Here is a 20,563-nt window from a genome sequence, read left to right as displayed (position 1 = left end):
AAAAACAAAAACAAAAAAAAAATACAATAAACATATCTGTATATCTGACAACTAAAAAATAGAATATACTAAATAACATGTATCAATTGAAGTAGAAACATTGGAACGGGCAGAAAAATATTTTATCAAGTCTAACTATGCTGTGGAGAGATAAGAGAAGATATCTGCATAAACAAATGTAAAACAATAACAAGAAACAAGTTTTAAAGGAAAAACAAAGTGGAAATTTTGAATATGGAAAATATTCCAATGATAATAAATCTAGCAATATAAAGAATAAAGATGGGATAGGTACAAATAAATAATGAACCTGTAAACCAGATGATCAGATCAAGGAATTCTCCTAGAAGACAATGGAAATAAGAAACTATTTTTCTAAAACAGGAAACGCTAAAGAACATCTAAAACGTCTCCAAACGAAGGAAATATAGAAAGAAATACCTGAAGAAAGGAACGATTTCTATAATTAACAACAACAACAACAAAAAGAATAAAAGAGAGAAAAGCAGTAAGAATTTTAAACTAAAATCAAGTTAATAACAAAATTGTGTTTACAGAAAATATATGGAGAGCAGATTAACATACATTTGGAGAGAAGACAAAGATACTGACAACAGACACAGATATTAGCAATAGAATAAATAATCAAACAATGGCTGTTTGTTTAGGGATAGTCATGATAAGAACGAAAGTAAATCACCACCCAAAAAAAGCTAGAAACAGGAAACTACTAAGTATAGTAACTGAAAATATTTTTAAAATGAAAAACCAAGTCTTACTATAACAGAAATAACAATAAATACAGATGGGCTATACCTAAAAATTAAGAGACAATTGGTCACTGGATGTTTAAAAAAGGATCAACCCATGTATTGAGAAAAATTAAAACTAAAAGGCATGCAAGTATCAAAACAATAAGATAATAAAAATATACAAGACAAAAATGAATAAGAAGTGAACATATGCAGCAAATTAACACTTAAAAATTAGAATTTAGTCCAAAAATGTGTCATAAGTGACAAAAAGGACAGTATATGAAGTAAGAAAAGATAAGAACAAGAACAAGAAAGTGTAACAATCATGAACATATATTCACCTAATAATATAGACTTTAAATATGTCAAACAATACAAATAGAATGTAATAGAATTAAATAAATCAATAACTGAAGTTAGAGATTTAAGCAAACACTTCTCAGAATTTTACATATTAAGTAAAATAAAAAGAATCTTAAGCCATTAGATTTTTATAGATAACTACAGCCAAGAAACAGAAAATAAACATTGTTTTTAGAATATATAAAAATTCATAAAAGCAGAATATTTGTTAGGTCACAAAGTATTAAGAAATAACATATAATCAATACTACATTATTTATGTTATCTGACCAAAATTTAATAAAATTAAAAGCCAATATAAAATATTTAAAAGTTCTACATATTTAAAAATTAGATAATCTATTACTAAATAACATTGGGGTAGAGAAATTAAGAAGTGTTTGGAAAATAATGATAAATAAAAATACTTAAAGCATAAATCCTGAGATACATAATTATTATTATCTTTAAATATATTTGTCAGAAATTTTTTAAAAATTAAATTTAAAGTATTCCTCAATCCCATTGTAAAATAAACAGCAACGAACATAAAGAAACAAGAATTAACACCATAGAAAACAGAAACAACAGAGCATATTATCAAAAAACCTGTTATAAAAGATTTCTAGTGGGACTGACCAAAGAGAAAAGCAATATGAAAAGTAAAAATATATGGAATGATAATTAAAAATAACCAAATAAATGTTGAGACATTAATATGATGAAAGCATTTTATGAGTATCAGTATGCTAATACATTTGAAAACCAAATTGGATACATGACTACAAAAAAAGTGTAACATAACTACCTTTGTTATAACAGGTCAATAAACATTAATCCAATTCATATATTGGTCTCAGATATTCCCACCCCAAAATAACTCAGTCCCAATAGATTTACAGTCTATTTTTCTGAAGGTCTAGGAAAACTTGTATTAAATAATAGTAATGTACAAATCGTTCCAAAGTAGTTACAATTATATAAACTGAAAAATAAAATTCTAAACAGCTTTATTGAGGTATTACTTACATACTATACAAGTCACCCATTTACAGTGATTGAAAGTGATTCAATGATTTTTAGTAAATGAATAGAGTTGTACAACCATCATCAGAATCTGGTCTTAAAATATTTTCATCACCCCACGAGATTCCCCTGTGCTTCTGTACAGTATGTCCCAGCTCCCAGCTCCAGCTTCAAGCAATCATTAAACTTTTTTCTGACTCTGTAAATTTGCCCTTTTTGGACATTTCATATAAATGGAATTATAAATATGTAATTGTTTAATTCTAGCTTCTTTCACTTTGCATAGTGTTTTTGAAGTTCATCCATACCGCAAAATTGTCAGTAGCACATCCCTTGTTATTGTTGAATAATATTTCAATGTATAAATATACTCATTTTGTTTATCCATCCAGCAGTGGACATTTGGATTGTTTTCAGTTCAGAACTATTTTAAAAAATGTTGCTATAAATATTCACATGCCTGACTTTCTATGGACGTGTATTTTCACTTCACTGAATACCTAGGACTGAATTTTCTGGATCACATGGCCAATCTGTTTAAATTTTTAAGAAGTTCTCAAACTGTGTTCCAATGTGGCTGTAACCTTGTATATTACCCCGTTCTATCCATATGTGTTCCAGTTTCTCCACACCCTTAACATTTTGTATTTTCTGTCTTTGTGATTATAGTCATTCTAGTGGGTACGTGTAGTGATACCCCATTGTGGTTTTAAATAGCATTTTCCTAAAAATGGTGTTGGACAACTTGTTATGTGCTTATTATCTTTGGTGTAATATCTATACTTAATTGAGTTGTCTCCTTATAAGGTTGTAAGAGGTTTTTATATTTTGTCGATTTAAGTCCTTACCTACTTTATAAGTTGTGACTATTTTTTCTCCCTGTCTATGACTTGCTTTTTCATTGACTTCTTGTTGTCATTTGAAGCACACAAATTTGCAATTTTTACAATTTCATTTTATTAATTTTGGATTCATGGATCGTGCTTCTGATTTTATATCTGAAGTCGCTCACCTAACCCAAGTTCATGATTTTTTTCCTCCTATATTTTACTTGAGAAGTTTTATATATTTAGCTTTTACAATTAGTACTAAAATAAAATTTAATTTTTGTATATGATATAAGGTAAAATTCTGTTTTTTAAAATTAACTATATTCAATTTTCTCAGCATTATCTTGACATGTTGGTTAACTATTAACTGACCATAAAAGTAAGTAATCTCAATTCTATTCCCCTAGTCTTTATGCCTATCTTGAAATAATAGCACACTGTTATGATCACTATTGCATTATAACAAAATTTAAATTCAGTTACTATTAAGTGTCCCAATATTTTTTATATAAATAGTAGGATCAACTGCTCTACTTCTACCAAAAAGAAAGCCTGATGAGATTTTGATTGGGAATATGTTGAATTTATAGATTAATATCGAGAGAATTGCCATCTCAACAGTATTGAGTCTTCTCATCTATGAACATGGACTATTTATTTCACTAGTTATTTGGATCTTTCATTTCTCTCAGCACCATTTCATGGTTTTCAGTGTATAAGTCTTGTACTCATTTTGTTAAATTTATTTCTACATTTTTATGCTATTGTGAATGAAATTAATATTTAAATTTTCAAATTGTTCATTGCTAGTATATAGAAATACAATAGAGTTTGTATTATTAATCTTGCACATTGAAATCTTACTAAACTCATTTATTAGTTCTAGTAATTTTTCTTTTTGTGGATCCTTAGAACTTTTCACATATGGTATCATGTTTTGGAATTAAAAACAGTTGCTTCATTTCCAATAAAAAATGTATTTAATTAATTAATTAATTTTGCCTTATACTGGCTAAGAACCTCCAGTACGATATTGAATAGTAGTGGTGACAGTAAACCACCCTGTGCTTTCTTCTCAATCTTAAGGGCAAAGCACTCATAAAGCACTCATTAATTATAATTAATGTAACCATTAATTATAATGCTAGTTGTAGATTTTTCACAGACGTGCTTTAACAGACTGAAAAAGTTTACTTCTATTGATGACATTTGTATGAGTTTTCATCTTGAATGAGTGCTGAATTTTCATAAGTGATTTTTCAACATCTATTAAGATAATCACGTGGTTTTGCCCTTTATCCCATTAATATAGTGTATTAGACTAATAGATTTTCTGTTCGTAAACCGACATTGCTTTCTTGGGATACTTCTTATTTGGTAATGATTTATTTTCTTTTTCATATTGCAGATTCAGTTTGCCAATGTTTTGTTAAGGATTTTTCTGTCTATGTTTATGAAGAATACTTGTCAGTAGTTTTCTGCTTTTGTGATATCTTCTACATTTTGTATCAGAATAATGCTGGACTGATATAATGAGCTGTAAAGTGTCTCCTTTTCTTTCTGAATGAATCTGTAAAGGATTCATATTATTTCTTCTTTTGGTATATAATGGAAATTGCCAATGAAGTCATCTGCTCTTGGGCATTTTTTAAATTTAATTATTTATTTATTTTACTTATACTATAAGTCTATTATGATTTTCCGTTTCTTCTTGGGTCAATTTTCAATAATTTTATTATTTCTAGGAATTTTTCTATTTCATCTAAGTTATTTAATGTGGTGGCATAATATTTTTCATAATATTCACCATAAGCCTTGTAGTTTCTCCAGGGCACATACTGATGTCTCCTATCTCAGTCTTGATTTTGGTAATCTTTGTCTTCTGTTCTTTTCTTGAAGGCAAAATAAAACTAAGAGTTTGTCAGGTTTGTTGATGTTTTCAAAGAACCAACATTGGTTTTATTAATTTTTTCTATTATTTGTATGTTTTGTGCTTTATTAATTTCTGCCCTAATCCTTATATGTCCTTTCTTCTGCTTGCTTTGGGTTTAGTTTGCTAAACTTCGTTTTCTAATCTTCTCAAGGTAGAGGTTTAAATTATTGAATTTTATCTCTTATTTCTGATTAAGCCATTTAAATCTCTAGAAGGTGCTTTTGATGAGTGCAATAAGTCTTAAATTGTTGTCTTTTTGTTTTCTTTCAATTCAAATTATTTTCCAATTTCTCCCTAGATTGTTTCTTTGACCCACCAATTATTCAGAAGCGTGTTGTTTAATTTCTAAATATTTGGGGATTTTCATGATTCATTTTCCTTGTTGGGTTTGAATTCAATTCTGTTGTGGCAAAAAAAAAAAAATACTATATATGATTTTAATATGTTAAAGTTTATTATGTTTGTATCTCAGTATATAGTGTATCCTGAAAATGTTCCTCTGTTGCTTTAAAATAACACATATTCTACAATCCATGTAGAAGCACTCTCTCTATTTCAGTTTAGCTTGAATTAGTTGATAGTATTCTTCAAGTATTTGGTCATATTCTGTTTGGTCATATTTAGTCTAGCTGTTGTATCAGTATTTTATGTGGAGTATTGAAATTCCTAGCAATTATTTTTGAATTCTTTTTATTTCTTTTAATTATAGCATTTTTTGTTATATAAATTTGGAACCTCTGTTAGGTGTGTATACATTTATCATTGTTATGTTTATTAATGTATTAGCACTTTTAAAGTTATAAAATATCCCTATTTGTCTCTAATAATGCCTTAATGTCTATTTTATCACACATTAACATAGCCAATCCTGCTCCCTTATGGTTAAACTTAGCATGGTACCGATCTTTTATCATTTCAACTGTTTGTGTCTTTGAATCTAAGGAGCATCTACTGGAGATAGCTTATAGTTCCTTTGTTATTATTTGTCAGTTTCTGCATTTTGATTGGGATGTTCAAACCATTTATGTTTAATATAATCACTGATATGGTTGTATTTACATTTCTATTTTTCTATTTGTTTTCAATAGGCTTTTGTCCTTTTTTGCTTCTCTATTGTTCTACTACTACCTTGTTTTGGGTGAAATATTTCTAGTACACCTTTATAATTCCTTTGTTGATATTATATATTTATTATATATGTTATTTTCTTAGTAGCTACTCTAGTAATTACAATATACACCTTAGCTTATTACAAACTACTTCAGAATAATACTTAATCCTGGTAAAATACAGAAACTTTGCCTTAATAAAGCTTTATTTTCTCTATCACCCCTTATGCTATTGTTGTCATATATGTATATACCTGACAAAACAGCATTATAATTGTTGCCTTATATATTAAGATTATTTATTTTAAAAAGGCTAAGAGATTAACCCAATTTTCACTGTTTCTGGTGCTTTTCATTTCTGTCTGTGGGTCCAAGCTACCATCTGGTAGTTATTTCCTTTCAGCTAAATGACTTCCCTCTTTGTTATTTTTAAGGTAGTTTGTATTAAAAACAAAGTCTCTCTCAGATTTCTTTAGTATGGTAATATCTTTATTTTGTTTTAATTTTTGTAGGATACTTTTAGAGAATACAGAATATTACTTAATCTTTTTTCTTTCGGCATTTTGAACATGTCATTTTACTGCCTTCTGGCCTTCATTATTTTAGATGAGGGGCCAGCTTTTAATTTTATATAGCCTGTATATAGGATGTGTCATTTTTCTCTTGCCACTTTCTAAATTTTCTCTCTGTTTTTCTTTATTTCAGCATTTTAATCATGATGAGCCACACGTGGATCTCTTCATATTTATCCTATTTGGGGTATATTGAGTTTCTTCAATGTTAAAATTAATTTTTTCCATCCACTTTAAGCATGTTAGGCCATTGTTTCTTCAAATAATTTTTGTATTCCTTTTTATCTCACCTCTATTTCTAGTATTCCCATTAGGCATATGTTGGCTTACTTGCTGCTGTCTCAAAAAGTGTATAATTTTGTTGATTTTTCTTCTCTATTGTATGTCTTTGTATTTCCATTGTTAGTTTTTATTAAGCTTTCTTCAAGTTTGGTAATTCTTTTTTGTAAGGATTGACAAATCTGCTTTTGAGCCTCTCTATGTAACTTTTCATTTCAGTTACTGTGCCCTTCAACTCCAGAATTTTCACTGGGTCTTTTGAAAAATTATTTGTATCTTTGCATTGAAAGTTTTTATTGGCATATTCATTGTTATTATACTTTCTTGTGAACCCTCAAACATGGTTTTTTTTGGTATCCTGAATACATTTTTAATAGTTGCTTCAAGTCTTTGCCAAACCTAACATCTGTACACAGCTAAAGACAAATTCCATTAATTTTTTTCCTTGAGTATGGGTTGTATATTGTTACTTTTTTTTTAATCTCACTGACCTGGATTATAAAAACTGAACATTTTGATTATAAAAACTGAACGTTTTAGATGATAAGTGCTCAGGTTTACAATTTTTTTCTTTAAACATTGTTTTCACTGCTTTTTTATTCTTTTATTTGCTTCTGTGGCTGGATTAAGCCTTTGAAATCTTCCTCTCTCATAATTGCAACTGCTGATGTGCTGCTAAGAAAATTATGATAGCTTTTATCATAGTTATTTTTTAAGCCTGGCTTCCTATGTTTTTCCCCTGTATTTTTGTAGCTTAGTGGTCAGCTAAGGATTTAACACAGTTTGTGTTCAAATACTTCAAGTTAACAATGCTTTCATCCTCTCAGATAGACCTTTGTCTATAGGGCAGGGCATGCAAAGTTCAGGCCACTTTTATATCTACCCCAGCATTTGCTTCTCACTGGGACATTTTGTGTTTATTAAGTGGATGTACACAGCTTTATAGTCAGTTAGGAGTTTGCGAATCTCTTGACCCTCTTTGGGCTCTTTCAACCTTATGTGAAGACTCAGCCAGGAACACCCTTGCTTCAATTAGGACTGCAGCCTCAGGTCATTTTCCTTACCCTTGGTGAAGATTATCACTTACACTGAAAACACCTCTGGGTACGGCTTTTGCTCATCACTCCAAATTAGGCTAGCCTTCTTCAACAATGGCAATGCCTTTGCTGACATCTGTGCCCTTCCCTGCATAGAACCTCCATGCCAACCAAGCCAGGGGGTGAAATGGGAATATCCCTGAGCAAGAACATCACAGACCTCTCTTTTTACTCCTAAAGTCAGCAGTTTTTCAAGACAAATGATTCTCAGATTGGTATAGGCTACTGATCAATTTTCAGATTGCTAAAATGTTTTTCTTTTTTTGGTCAATTATGTTTAGCTTCATAGTTGCTTCCTGAGGAGAGGATCTGCTGACCACCTCATTTAGTCATAGCCTAAAGTGTTAAACCTTAGGATAATTTTATGTAAATTCCCAAACCAGGTAAGAATAATTTATAAGAGAAAAGTGGAGATTCACTTTACTTAAGAATATAATTGCAAATTTTCTAAATAAGATGTTAGTATCCAAATTCAGAAATTTATTTTAAATATATTATAAAGTATGATTTACTCTAGGAAAACAATAATAGTTTAACATTAAGAACTATATTCATATATTTATGTTAATAGACTAAAAATCAAATTATTTTAATAGTTGCAAAAAAGACTTTTAATAATAAGCAACACATATTCAGCAAACTAAAAATAGAAAGGAATTTTCCAAACTTGCTAAAGTGTATAGGTAAAAACCACTATGATAAATATTACACTCAATAGAGAAACTTTAGAGATATTCCCTCTGATATGAAGAGACAAGGGGATTATTTGATGTTCATTACTATCACTAGTATTTAACTATTGAAGTCTGGATCCTTTACCAATTATACAAGAAAAGAAAGAAAGATGTGCTAAGATTGAAAGGAATATTATAAAACTCTCGTTATATGTAGATAATACGATCAACTACCAAGAACAAAGACAAATTTGTCTGACATAAGATTAACATGAAGAAATCAATAGCATTTGTCCATATCAGCAATAAACAGATAAAATACAATAAAAAGCAAAATATATTCAAAATAGTAATAAATTTACATATTTTTAAAACATTAACAAAAATTATAAAAAATCTCTGAATATTTTAGAAATTTTATAAAGTAGATCAAAACTATATGAATTATTAATAAACTATTCTACTCTCATGAGTTGAGAAAATTAATACTATAAAAAGTCAATTTTACACAAATTAATTTACAAATTCTTTGTATCTCTAAACACATTGGGTTACCAAATTCAAGATGAAGTTTTTTATAAACTCAGTTATTTTTATCTCTAACATGTCATGTATGTGGGAACCATATATCTATGCATAGGTCCATCAGTTTTTAACAACATGAACTAAGAAGGGGGACTTATCATACTAGTTATTAAAGCAGTAAATGAATCTGAAAAAAGAGAGACCTCAGAAACACACACATACACTCATGTGAACCTAATATTCTATAAAGTTGGCAACCTAAATCATGAGAAACATTGAATGAATGAATTCACCAATTAAAAAACAAGTCTTTGCATATATCAAAACACCAGAGATCAGAAATTATGGATGACTGGATTGAGATGGTAGGGATGGAAATGGAGAAAATGAGTTAGATTTTGGAGGCAGTACCAACAAGACTTGTTAATGGAGGGAATACTAGAGTCGGGAAATGAAAGGGTGACATACTAGTGAAAAGAAAATTAGTGATGAAAGAGAGAGTGAGAGGACGTCTGTAGGAGGAAACTCCTTGAAATGCAGAGCACCTTATTCTGAGAGTGAGTAGCAGGGTTGATTTTTGATGGGAAGAATCTAAGTAGAAAAAATGAACACATTGTTCTGTTTTACAGTAGAGAGAAAAACAACAAGAAAAAACACATGCTATAATTGGATGAATCCTTTTAAATACAGAGACAAGGAAAAATGTAGACAGAATTTATTTGAAAGGCACACAGCCAAATGTTAACTGCCTTAACTTAATGTAAGTTACTACTTAGTTATGTAAGTAGTTTCCTAAGTAGTGAACCACATCGCTATAAAAGTTTTATCTAGAGGGTTTTTTTTTTTACAGTTTGTGTGTGTGCATGTGTGTGTGTGTGTGTGTGTCACTCAGGCATAATATATTAACAAAGAGTAATTTTATTTCTTAAGATTGCGATTTTATTTTTTTAAAACTCCTACTTGATTAAAATTCAATATTTTTGTGTCTACATATGGAAACATCTAACTAGCTATATTTTTTAGATAGGTTTGTTAAAATCAGTATGTTTGTGTGTATTTTGCTTTTTTGTCATTTCTTCATATTTTATGTTTTTAAACACCATATATATATCATTTTTTAATGATGAAGACAGAGGAGGAAGAGGACAGTGGATGTTAGAAAGTGAGCCGCTCTTTGAATGTGGCAAATAAGACACATATGAAGTTGCCACTTCAGATTTTGTAGAATATAAAAGTAGCTCTCTTTTGCTACAGATAAAGAGTTTCCAATTATTGATCAATTTTGTGATGTCTGTTACTGTTTTAAAAGTGAGACTGGTTGATCCCAGGCAAATAATTTAGTAGACTATGTTTACTATGGAGGCTGAGGTTCTCAGATGTTCTTGGCTAATACTGTCAAGAAAGATGTCAGCGTTGTTAGACCATGGATGTTATAAGTAATTAAGGTGTACTAACCTTCACTGATTATTTTAATTATGTGTTGGGACCAGCAGAAAAGGAAAAGAAAGAGGAAATTAGTGAAACTGCGTAGGAGACCTGGGGCGATGTGAGTGGTGGTTAGAATAGCTGGTGGTAGTCCCAGCTTTGTCAATAACCCATTTGTGAGATATTGTAGGCTAGATATATATTTCCACCAATCTGGGCCCCAAATTTTTATTTTTTTAATTTTATTTTTATAATTTTGTATAGATTTTTAAAATGTTTATGAATGAAAAAAATTATAAAGTGAAATGGTTTATATAGTAGGATAAATTTGCAGTTTCTTTCCTTCCTTCTACATTACTTCTTATTGTTTTATGACCCCCTTTTTTTTTTATTACCGGAGAACACTTTTCTTAAACAAAATATTAGCCTGAGTCCCTGTCTGCAAAGTAGATATAAACAACCAACTCTAGTTGAATTAGGAGGACCCTCCAGGTACTGGAACATATACAGTAAAAAGCAAAAGAGCAAAAAAAAAGGAAATAGAATGAGTCAAATGCCTGCTAGGACATGTTAAACCCTGAGATTGGCTTTTAGAACTTAGTTTCCATTTGGTCTAAAACTCATTTTATAGATGAAAACATTGAGATCCAGAGATACATAAATTTTCCAAGTTACATAGGCAATAAGAAGTCTGATTTGAACTTAATTCTACAGCCCCAGGACAGCTCTTCTTTGGGCTAAGACAGGACAAGAGGAATGAGAAATGATGGCCTTGGAAGGCAGACATCACACTGGCTCACCCCACCTCTTAGTTTCTGTCAGTGCCTAAAATGTTTTTAGAGTTGGGTCATGGGTTGGGCCTATGGACAAGATGTACCAGATATTTAGCCCACCCCTGGACTAACCCATGTTCCCTCCCTTCTAAGTTGTTGGCTTCAAAACAGGTATGACCTAGTACTTAAGGAATAAACAGATAGCTCTAAATAGAGTCAAACATCCTCTCAAAAGTAAACAGGTTGGCTCCAAATAGTCTCACCTCTGTTGGAGCAGTAGCCTTGGTAGCTCTTGCTAAATGCCTGATCCTCTTCTGTGATTTTGCTTCTTTTTCCCTGGAAGAGGACAAGAAATAGCATAGTTTAAACATTGTTTGCTCAACTTTTAGGAATAACAGCTGGCATGGTAAACTTGATTTTGACCGCCCTCCTCAGCCTAGACTGGCATGTCAAAATGGGTAGCATGTTCAGAAATGGACACAGTACCTCAGATCTCCCCTCAACATTGAAAAATATCTTGAACATGGTATTATTACAGGCAAGAATCTCTAACTTTAACTGCATAACAGACTACCTTCCTGGAATACTTCCAACAGCCAGGTGGTCATCAACTCTCAAAGCTATCTGCACTATTCTTTGAATGTAGTTTTTGAAAGAGAATATTCACATTGAACCTGCTTATATTGGTTTTAATTCCAACATCTAGGGACCCACAGAGCAAATCAATTTTCTCTTCCATAAGGCAGTTCTTTAGCAATCTGATGACAGCTTTGATGCCTTGCATAGCCTCCTTCTTTCCAGGTTAAAAAAAAACAATTTTCTTCCAACATAATTTACATAAGTCATAAAAATAATAACTGAATGAGTAACTTCAAAATAATAAATTGCCTTCAGACTCTTAAGGCATTTCATTTTTGTTTTACATTATTTTCAGTAATTTATTATATTCATACTTTCAGTCTCATATTAAAATATCTTATGAAACAAGAAGAAAATGTTATAATAAATAAGATAGCTGCTGGTTTACATTCAGCTTTCAAAAGAAGAAAGAATTATTCAACCAGCCCTAGGCCTCCTATCCTCTATTAAATCTTGTCCTGGCTTCTTTATAGTCTCACAATCTCTTCACTAGAAGCAGTGCATGATCAAACGATCTGAGCTTCGTTATCCCAATATGATTGACTACGTCAATCCCCAAATTAAATCCCGTGACACACACCAACCTGACATTTAAAAAGCCAATTATAACATAATTATCCTAAGTGAGTAAGCTCAGTATTGGCTTGCTACCACTGTTGAAGTTTTGACAGTGGTCAGAAATTGAGGCTAACCTTCCTTTTCAAAAACAAATTAGGACATTCTAATGTTTGAGGATTTGCAGTTGATAACACAAGCCTTCTTTTACCTTTAGGGTGACAATGGAGAGAAAGAAATCAAGTTAAGAAGCATTGGTTAGAGATTGCTAAACTACCAGGATACTAATTATTTCTGAGCTGCAAGGAGTCGAAAACTATCATCTGCCCTTTAGTTTATCTCATCCTAGAATAATGCTAGGTGTCTAAAGACACTGGCAGCTCACAGAATCAGGGTATACCTTGCTTAAGTCCTTCTGCTGGTTGGCTGCCACAAGGAGAGTCTGGCATTATGCTTAAGCCAATCTTCTCAGCCCCTAGGCTGCAACAGAATCAGGTCTTAACAGGCCCAGGGAATCTGACTTTCTTTGTCAACTTCATTTTTTTCCAAAACCAGTAAGTTCAAGGTGGAACTACATCCTCAAAAGACTACAGAGTGCTATAGAAGGTATTGATACTGGGCCCTCTGGAATGCTTTTGGAATCTTGTTTGAGTGATTATTAAAATCTTTCCAGGTGGGTGGCAATTATCCAACTTTATCTGATGGAAGATGTCAGAGTGATCTGCTCAGCACTTTTATTTAACCATTTCGGTTTAGAAAAATGCACTTGAAAGAAAAGAAAAAGAATACATTTACCAGTTCAGAGACTAGCTGTTAACTCAAACATTGCAAAGAAAGAAAGAAACCTTTACTCACAGTATAATTTTGCATGTGGCACATTTGTTGATGAACATTATTCCATCAAGACTTAGAAAAAATTTCTTATCCTGGGGACAGAACAGTTTTCCATTTTTCATAAATGCCTGAAATTCATGGCATATTTCCTAAGATAATGCCAAAAAAAAGTTGTGTTAGCTGAAATTACATCAAAACAAAGCTTTGTTTTGATATATATGTAGATATATGTATATGTCTACATATATACACATGTAGATATATGTATATGTCTACATATATATGCACACAATTCAAAGGTTTTATGAAGATTAACTATAAGTATGTAAAGCCCTCAAAGAATGCCTGATACATAGTAGGCATTCAATTAATAAATTATCCTCCTTCCTTCTTCCTCCTTTTTTATTATTATTGTTTTGTTGTTGGTGGTGATTGTCTTTATTATTACTGTAATATGCTAAGAAGGTATATATAAAGTACCTAGTACACAGTGGGCCAACAGTAATTGCCGCGAAAGGAATATGAAAATGTTGCTGAAGGACTAAGGCAAGGTGTTTGAGCATTGAACACTATAAAATGTCTGCCTACATTTCCCCATGGGTGTACTGCAACATATCAGCTCCTAGAAATTTTAACAGTGTTAAATGAAAAAAAGATTTCTTGGTTCTATATATTTGGAAAACAAATTTCTAGGCTGGTTTATTTTCTGAAAAGAACTTCACGTCCCTTGATCTATCATTTGACTATGAGCACAGGCAGACTGACCTTAAAGCTAATAAAGCTTAAGATTCAGGGCCCTTCACTGTCACATCCCCCTTCCGAGGTTCTGGGAGAGGCCTAACCATTTTGCATTTTCAAATTTGTGTTATATTTTTTTAAAAACCCATATTCCCACCCCCACCACCATCACCACAAATGCCATCAACACTACTATAACTACCATCAGAATCAAACCTTGTGAATCTATGGAAGTGCTGAGGAAATTTCTCAATAATTGCATAAGCCTTTATCTCTCTCTCTCTCTCTCTCCCTCTCTCTCTCTCTCTCTCTCCCTCTCGTAATTTTTTTGACACATCATTTGGAACTAAAATCCTACTATATTTGTTTTGGGCTTTTGGTTTTGTAAATACCAATAACTGTGTTATACAAAGTTTAAGGAGGACAGTGGAAACATTTTAAATAATAGAATTGGTGGGGAAAAAGAAAGTAGAATGACCTTCAAAAGTGGTAATTCCTTCTTTTCATTCGTTCAAAATATTTTATGAAAGTCCTGCTATACATCACTCATTCTTTTTTAGGAGGTTAAAATATGGTGCATTTGTGCTACCTAGTAAAGTATGACTTTAAAATGTTATATTCCCTTTTAATTTAGAAAACTCACTAGGTATTTATTTATTTAGTTTTAGACGGAGTCTTGCTGTGTTGCCCACCCTGGAGTGCAGTGGCACGATCTCAGCTCACTGCAACCTCTGCCTCCCAGGTTCAAGAGGTTCTCCTGCCTGAGCCCCCTGAGTAGCCAGGACTACAGGTGCATGCCACCACATCTGGGTAATTTTTGTATTTTTAGCTGAGATGGGATTTCACCATGTTGGGCAGGCTGGTCTTGAACTCCTGACTTCAAATGATCCACCTGCCTTAGCCTCCCAAAATGCTGGGATTAAAAGCATCCACCTCTGTACCCAGTGAAAATTCACAAGGTCTTTAGATTAAGCCTTTAGAATCTAAGGGGATTTTCGTTGGTTTTTGTTTTGCTTTTTTTTAAAAAATCTGCTTCAAGTTGCTTGTATCAGGAAACAAATAAAGCTTTTGCTTCAACTCTGACAAACACAACGTCTTCCAAAAAATTTACTGAAGGTTTCTATTTAGACTCCTATATGTATATCTGGGGTGTGTTGTGCTTTTTCTTTCTTTCTTTCTTATTTATTTATTTATTTATTTATTTTTATTTATTTTTGGGAGATGCAGGGTCTCACTATGTCGCCCAGGCTGGTCTTGAACTCCAGTAGTCTCCTATATCTTTATGATCATCATTGAATGAGCCAGAAATCACTTATTATTAGATTACTATACTTTGCTAGGTGCCATAGATAACAGCATTAGGTAGGTAGAACAGAAGTATACTTGCCTGGATGAATAATGTTGTACTTAATCTAGCCTCTTAAAAATGGTAGGCAGTTGGTAGCACTTGCAAAATGATTAATGGTGAAGGAGAATCACTAAAAAACATTACAGACCAGCCCTGGGAAATTTTACTAAGGATGGCATGCTGAAATGTATCTAAGATTATTATCACTACACAGTAACTCCATCAGAGTAGCAGAGTAGTAATTTCTGGACACAGATTAATTACTGGGCATCTTGAGATCTGTCTGATCTCTGACTCTACAGTATCAAATGCCAACTTTGCAAGTTGTGCTTACCTTGCCGAATATAACTGATCCTAAAATCCATACAGTAGAACCAGAGAAGGGCCCGAGGCCTTTGTAATAAAAGAAAATCCCTTATTAAGTAAGTCTTATAGAAAGTGTGTAGAAGACTCATGATAATCCTGGAATAAAGCTATAAATAATTTTGACTATTTATCATAAGAGTAGCATCAGACCAGGTGCAGTGGCTCATGCCTGTAATCTCAGCACTTTTGGATGCCAAGGCAGGAGAATTGCTTGAAGCCAGAAGTTCAAGACCCTCCTGGGAAATATAAAGAGACCTTGTCTCTACTTAAAAAAAAATAATTAAAGAGTTGCATCAATCAGAATAACCCCTAAATTGGACTTATCCAATGTCACTATTAGATGAGAGCTTAATTCCTAGAAAGACTCCCTTTCTTACAAACTGAGCATCAGAGGCCCAAATCATAGGTTAAGAAACTTGTTCACAGTGATTAATTAGCTAAGATGAGATTCAGTGCTATTTTTCTGAGTTATGAAATTATCCAATGTATTCTCTTGGGAAACTGGAAAAGACCATAAAAATGGAAAGCAGCCGTTGAGTTTTTCTCTGAGCAAAATGGAACACCCTTTCAACGACCACAATAGAGAGGGTTGAAACAGAAGCATATTTAGACCAAAAGCCCTCTTGAGTTGAGTAGATGACTTTTCAGCTACTGTTTACTTGCAGGGTAACTTCCAGTCCCCGGCCTGTTTTTGTTTTGTTTTGTTACTTTTGCCATTATTCTCTTTTTCTCAGCATGTCCCAGGAAAACTGGAGCACTCTAGGGCCAAGTTCTTCCTGTTCCCCTCACTGGCTAAGGCCTAATTTCCAGTCTTCTATTGTCCACCTCCAGCTATTATAATAAAACCCTCCAGGAGTGCCATTGCCCTATCTCAGTGTTAGAGCACTGACCAGCTTGCTTTTGCCTGAAGAATGACTCTTAGGTGATGACAAATTTAAGCATGCTTAAGATCCTTGCAGATTGCTGCAGTGCTTTTCCCTGCTGTTTAGGTTCATGTTTATGACATTTAACATGCTTTTATCATGCTGAAAGGAACCCAAGCTACTAAACTTGGAAAATAACCAAATCGCAGCATCATAAAAAAGACTACATCAATAGTTTTCATTTCTGGCACAGTATCCGAAAACTCTGATTAGAAAGGCTTCCAAATAAATAATTACTTCTTTGTGTTCTTGCCTTTAATACCAAATATAAGAAGTCACTAAATTTGTTTTTAAAATGGTTTTCAGTGAAATGGAGGTTAATGCTATGAAAAATATCAGTGTAAAATTCCCAGTGTCTGCCACAAATCACCAACCATCATCACGGACTCTGAAAAAGAAAATGATGGTTTTATACGCAGTGATACTTATATAACATCCTTCTTTTTTCCAGGATAAAACATCCAAGTGAGCATACTCTCTGCTTCCCAAAAGTCTAGCTTATTTTCTACTCTACTGCACTTTCTGGACTTCTCCTTAATCAGTAAACTCAGATGAAATAGTAGAGAGCATGATAAAATTATCTAGAACACTCATGTAAGAAGTTTCTTGGCACGGTGGCTCAAGCCTGTAATCCCAGCACTTTGGGAGGCCGAGACGGGCGGATCACGGGGTCAGGAGATCGAGACCATCCTGGCTAACACGGTGAAACCCCATCTCTACTAAAAAATACAAAAAAAAAACACTAGCCGGGCGACGTGGCGGGCGCCTGTAGTCCCAGCTACTCGGGAGGCTGAGGCAGGAGAATGGCGTAAACCCAGGAGGCGGAGCTTGCAGTGAGCTGAGATCCGGCCACTGCACTCCAGTCTGGGTGGCAGAGCGAGACTCCGTCTCAAAAAAAAAAAAAAAGAAAAAAAAGAAAACAAATAATTGCAACAAAATACGTCAAGAGAGTATTGTAACCATGGTTCTCCGAGTTTCAACGTAAAGAATAGCTGTTTCACATTTTTATTCCTTTAATGTTCATGGCCAGAGATACAGCAAATTTTGACACATATTCAGCAAAACATTTAAAATTGTGTTTTAAGTGCTGAATTAAGAGCATGCATAGCAGTGTGTGTGTATATAAATATATAAAATGTGTGTGAGAGAGTAATTGGTCATCTCTTTCAAATAGATGAAAAAATTTAACTTTTAGTAGAAAATTATTTTTTAATTTATCAAACAAAAGAGTTGTAAGAGTTGGTAAAGCACCTTCTTGCATCAGGGCCTCTGTGCTCACAGGTGCTTCTGTCTGGTCTGCTGTAAACTGCAAATACCTTCATGGTTCATTCACTTATGACCTTCAGATCCCTATTTTAATACTGTCTCTCCAGAGAGAACTTCCCTGATTATCCTTATGAGAATGGATACCACCTCCATTCTTTGGGATCCTATTATGCCTCCTAATTTATTTATCTCCTAGCATTTGTCATTATTTAATGTACCACATGTTTTGCTAAGCTACTTATAAATTTGTCTGTCTTCCTACACTACAATGTAATTTTTCAGGGCAGGAATTTCATTTATTTTGTTTACTTAAAAATATCACCAGCATCTCAAACAGGGTCTGACATCTAATAGATGCTCAATAAAAATTTATTAGATGAACTATATACACTAACTATATTCAAGATACAGAGCACCCTCTTTTGCATAATGATCACTAGAAAATTTATTTTAGCTTCCTATGTGGTGTATCATGGCTTGTTCAGATGTTAAATGGAACAACAGTAGTTTTCCAGTTGATTTATTTTTTATTTATGAAATGTTAAAGTGCTCATTTAACATGATAAATTGCCTCTTGCAGATATCCATCATCATTAATACGTTGGGCGTGTGTGTGTCTCTGTGTGTGTGTGTGTGTGTGTGTGTGTGTGTGTATGAGAGAGAGACAGAGAGGAGGAAGGGGAGAGAGAGAGAGAGAAAGATTTATGTCTTGATTCACAAAAGTCTGTTTCTGTGTTTTTAACAAAAGCTATTAGCACCTACCAGTATAATATGTTTGTATTATTAACATGAAGGTGTTGGCCACAAACCATTTTTCTTTGGGAATCTTGGAATGAATTCAATGAACAGAAAAAGCAGGACTAACCTGATCTTCATTCTCACTGGCAGCATCTGGGATGAAAATATAGAAACCAAAGTTAAGGAGATGTACAATATTTGATAAACAAAACAATTCATTTAATGTAGTGTCTTGATTGCTTTAATGACAGTATGTTGTAAAACCACAAATTGTTTTTGAACACATTAAGATTTACCATGGCAAATAAAAGAAGGGTACTGGACCAGGAGATTAGTATATATACTCACAAAGGTCTAATCACTTAGAAAGTTACAATTACTTTGGAAAATAATATTTATGTGAATTCTAACCCCATCAAAATCACTCATCTTCAAAAGGTCCTTTTGGAGCAATAAATGGCAGCCTCCCTTTTAAAATTACAACATAACATACATGCAAAATACTGTACCAATTATAATATAATTTTGAAACTATATTATAGTTTCATTTCAACTGAAACTATAATATAGGATTACATTTATAGGATATATACATAAAATTTAATTTTCTGAATTCTGGCAGCTCTACCTCCTTATTACAGCTACAAAAGTCAGAGATCTGACAGAAGGTAAGATTAAGATCACAGGCTATTATACTCTCATTAACATAGGTTCTTTTGTACCTACACACCTATTTTAGGAAAGTGGGCATTATTTGTATATGATTTCAGATTATCTCTGAGTTTCTCTTTTTTAAAATTTTAATGTTTCAGAGCAACATAAGTCTAGAAAATTTGTGTTCTCCTAGGGTTAAATAGCAAATATAAAAATCTACCCTCCACCTCCCACAAAAGTCCCTCACTCTTTGGAAGAAATGCTTTCAACCCATTTAGCACTTGAAAACACAAGACTAAAATAAGCTAGAAGATTCTATTGCTTTAAAATAAGAACAGATGACTGAATTTTAAAAAATATTTCATTTATGCCTATAACATTAAAATACATATATTATTTACAATTAAGTTTTAAATGTCTATTATGTAGATAAGTATATGTACTATGAATTGATACATTTAGTAAGAGGAAGATGAAGAAGAATCTATTCAGTTTTCAGAATTAAAGAATTAATGGAAAAATTTCTCATGGTTAAAAAATTCAGATTATCTCAAACTACTTGCCATTTCTAAAGATAACAACATAATTATAAAGCCACATATATAAATCTTCAGAACTCTGTGTCTGGCAAGATATTTCAGGATTATATATCATACATAAACATTTTTTGGCAGGAGTAGGGGGAGAAAAGTCCCTTCCCCAGGGCTTTGAGCTGTGTGGCAAGAAGCTTAGATTACACACAAATTGCTCACCTTGTATGAGGCAAAGAGCCAAGGGCAGAAGCACTGACACTGTGGCTATCTTCATGTTGAAGATGATGCAAGTTGCCTACAGGTCCACTCCGTGCATTGCTCAGCTGGTGCAGTATGACTGAACTCGGGAAGATGCAGTTTACTTTTATAAAGCACTGGTGACACCCACATAAAACCAGTTGTTCAAGGTCATGGGACTCATATACCACACCACTTTAGCTTCTGTCCTTTAGGATCCCGACAGGGTGTCAGGTTTGAACAGAGAATATCTATTTCTAAAGTAGTAATGTGCTTTCATGGTACCTCCCCCAGAACGCAATGGATTGAGTCCACAGACCCTACTCAAAGTTGAATATTCTATAATCCTATATAAGAACTGAATTTCTCAGAAATACCAGATATACTACCTT

At 32.8% G+C, this 20,563-nt stretch overlaps 1 protein-coding gene across 2 annotated transcripts in view; it reads right to left on the bottom strand.

The window, feature by feature from the left end:
• The window catches only part of SPINK5 (serine peptidase inhibitor, Kazal type 5), a 74,739-nt gene extending 54,458 nt beyond the window's left edge, over positions 1-20,281 (bottom strand). For both annotated transcript variants that reach the window (XM_011931508.1, XM_011931509.1), the window contains exons 1-4: positions 20,154-20,281; positions 18,875-18,900; positions 13,390-13,517; positions 11,604-11,676 (exon numbers count right to left, since the gene is read on the bottom strand). In XM_011931508.1, the coding sequence (XP_011786898.1) occupies positions 11,604-11,676; positions 13,390-13,517; positions 18,875-18,900; positions 20,154-20,208 (282 nt within the window). In that variant the 5' untranslated portion in view covers positions 20,209-20,281. The remainder of the gene's footprint in view (positions 1-11,603; positions 11,677-13,389; positions 13,518-18,874; positions 18,901-20,153) is intronic.
• Positions 20,282-20,563: the final 282 nt, after the last annotated feature.

The sequence above is a fragment of the Colobus angolensis genome, unplaced genomic scaffold (genome assembly GCF_000951035.1).
Source record: "Colobus angolensis palliatus isolate OR3802 unplaced genomic scaffold, Cang.pa_1.0 Scaffold90, whole genome shotgun sequence".
NCBI lineage: Eukaryota > Metazoa > Chordata > Mammalia > Primates > Cercopithecidae > Colobus > Colobus angolensis.
This window is presented reverse-complemented; position numbering and strand designations above follow the sequence as displayed.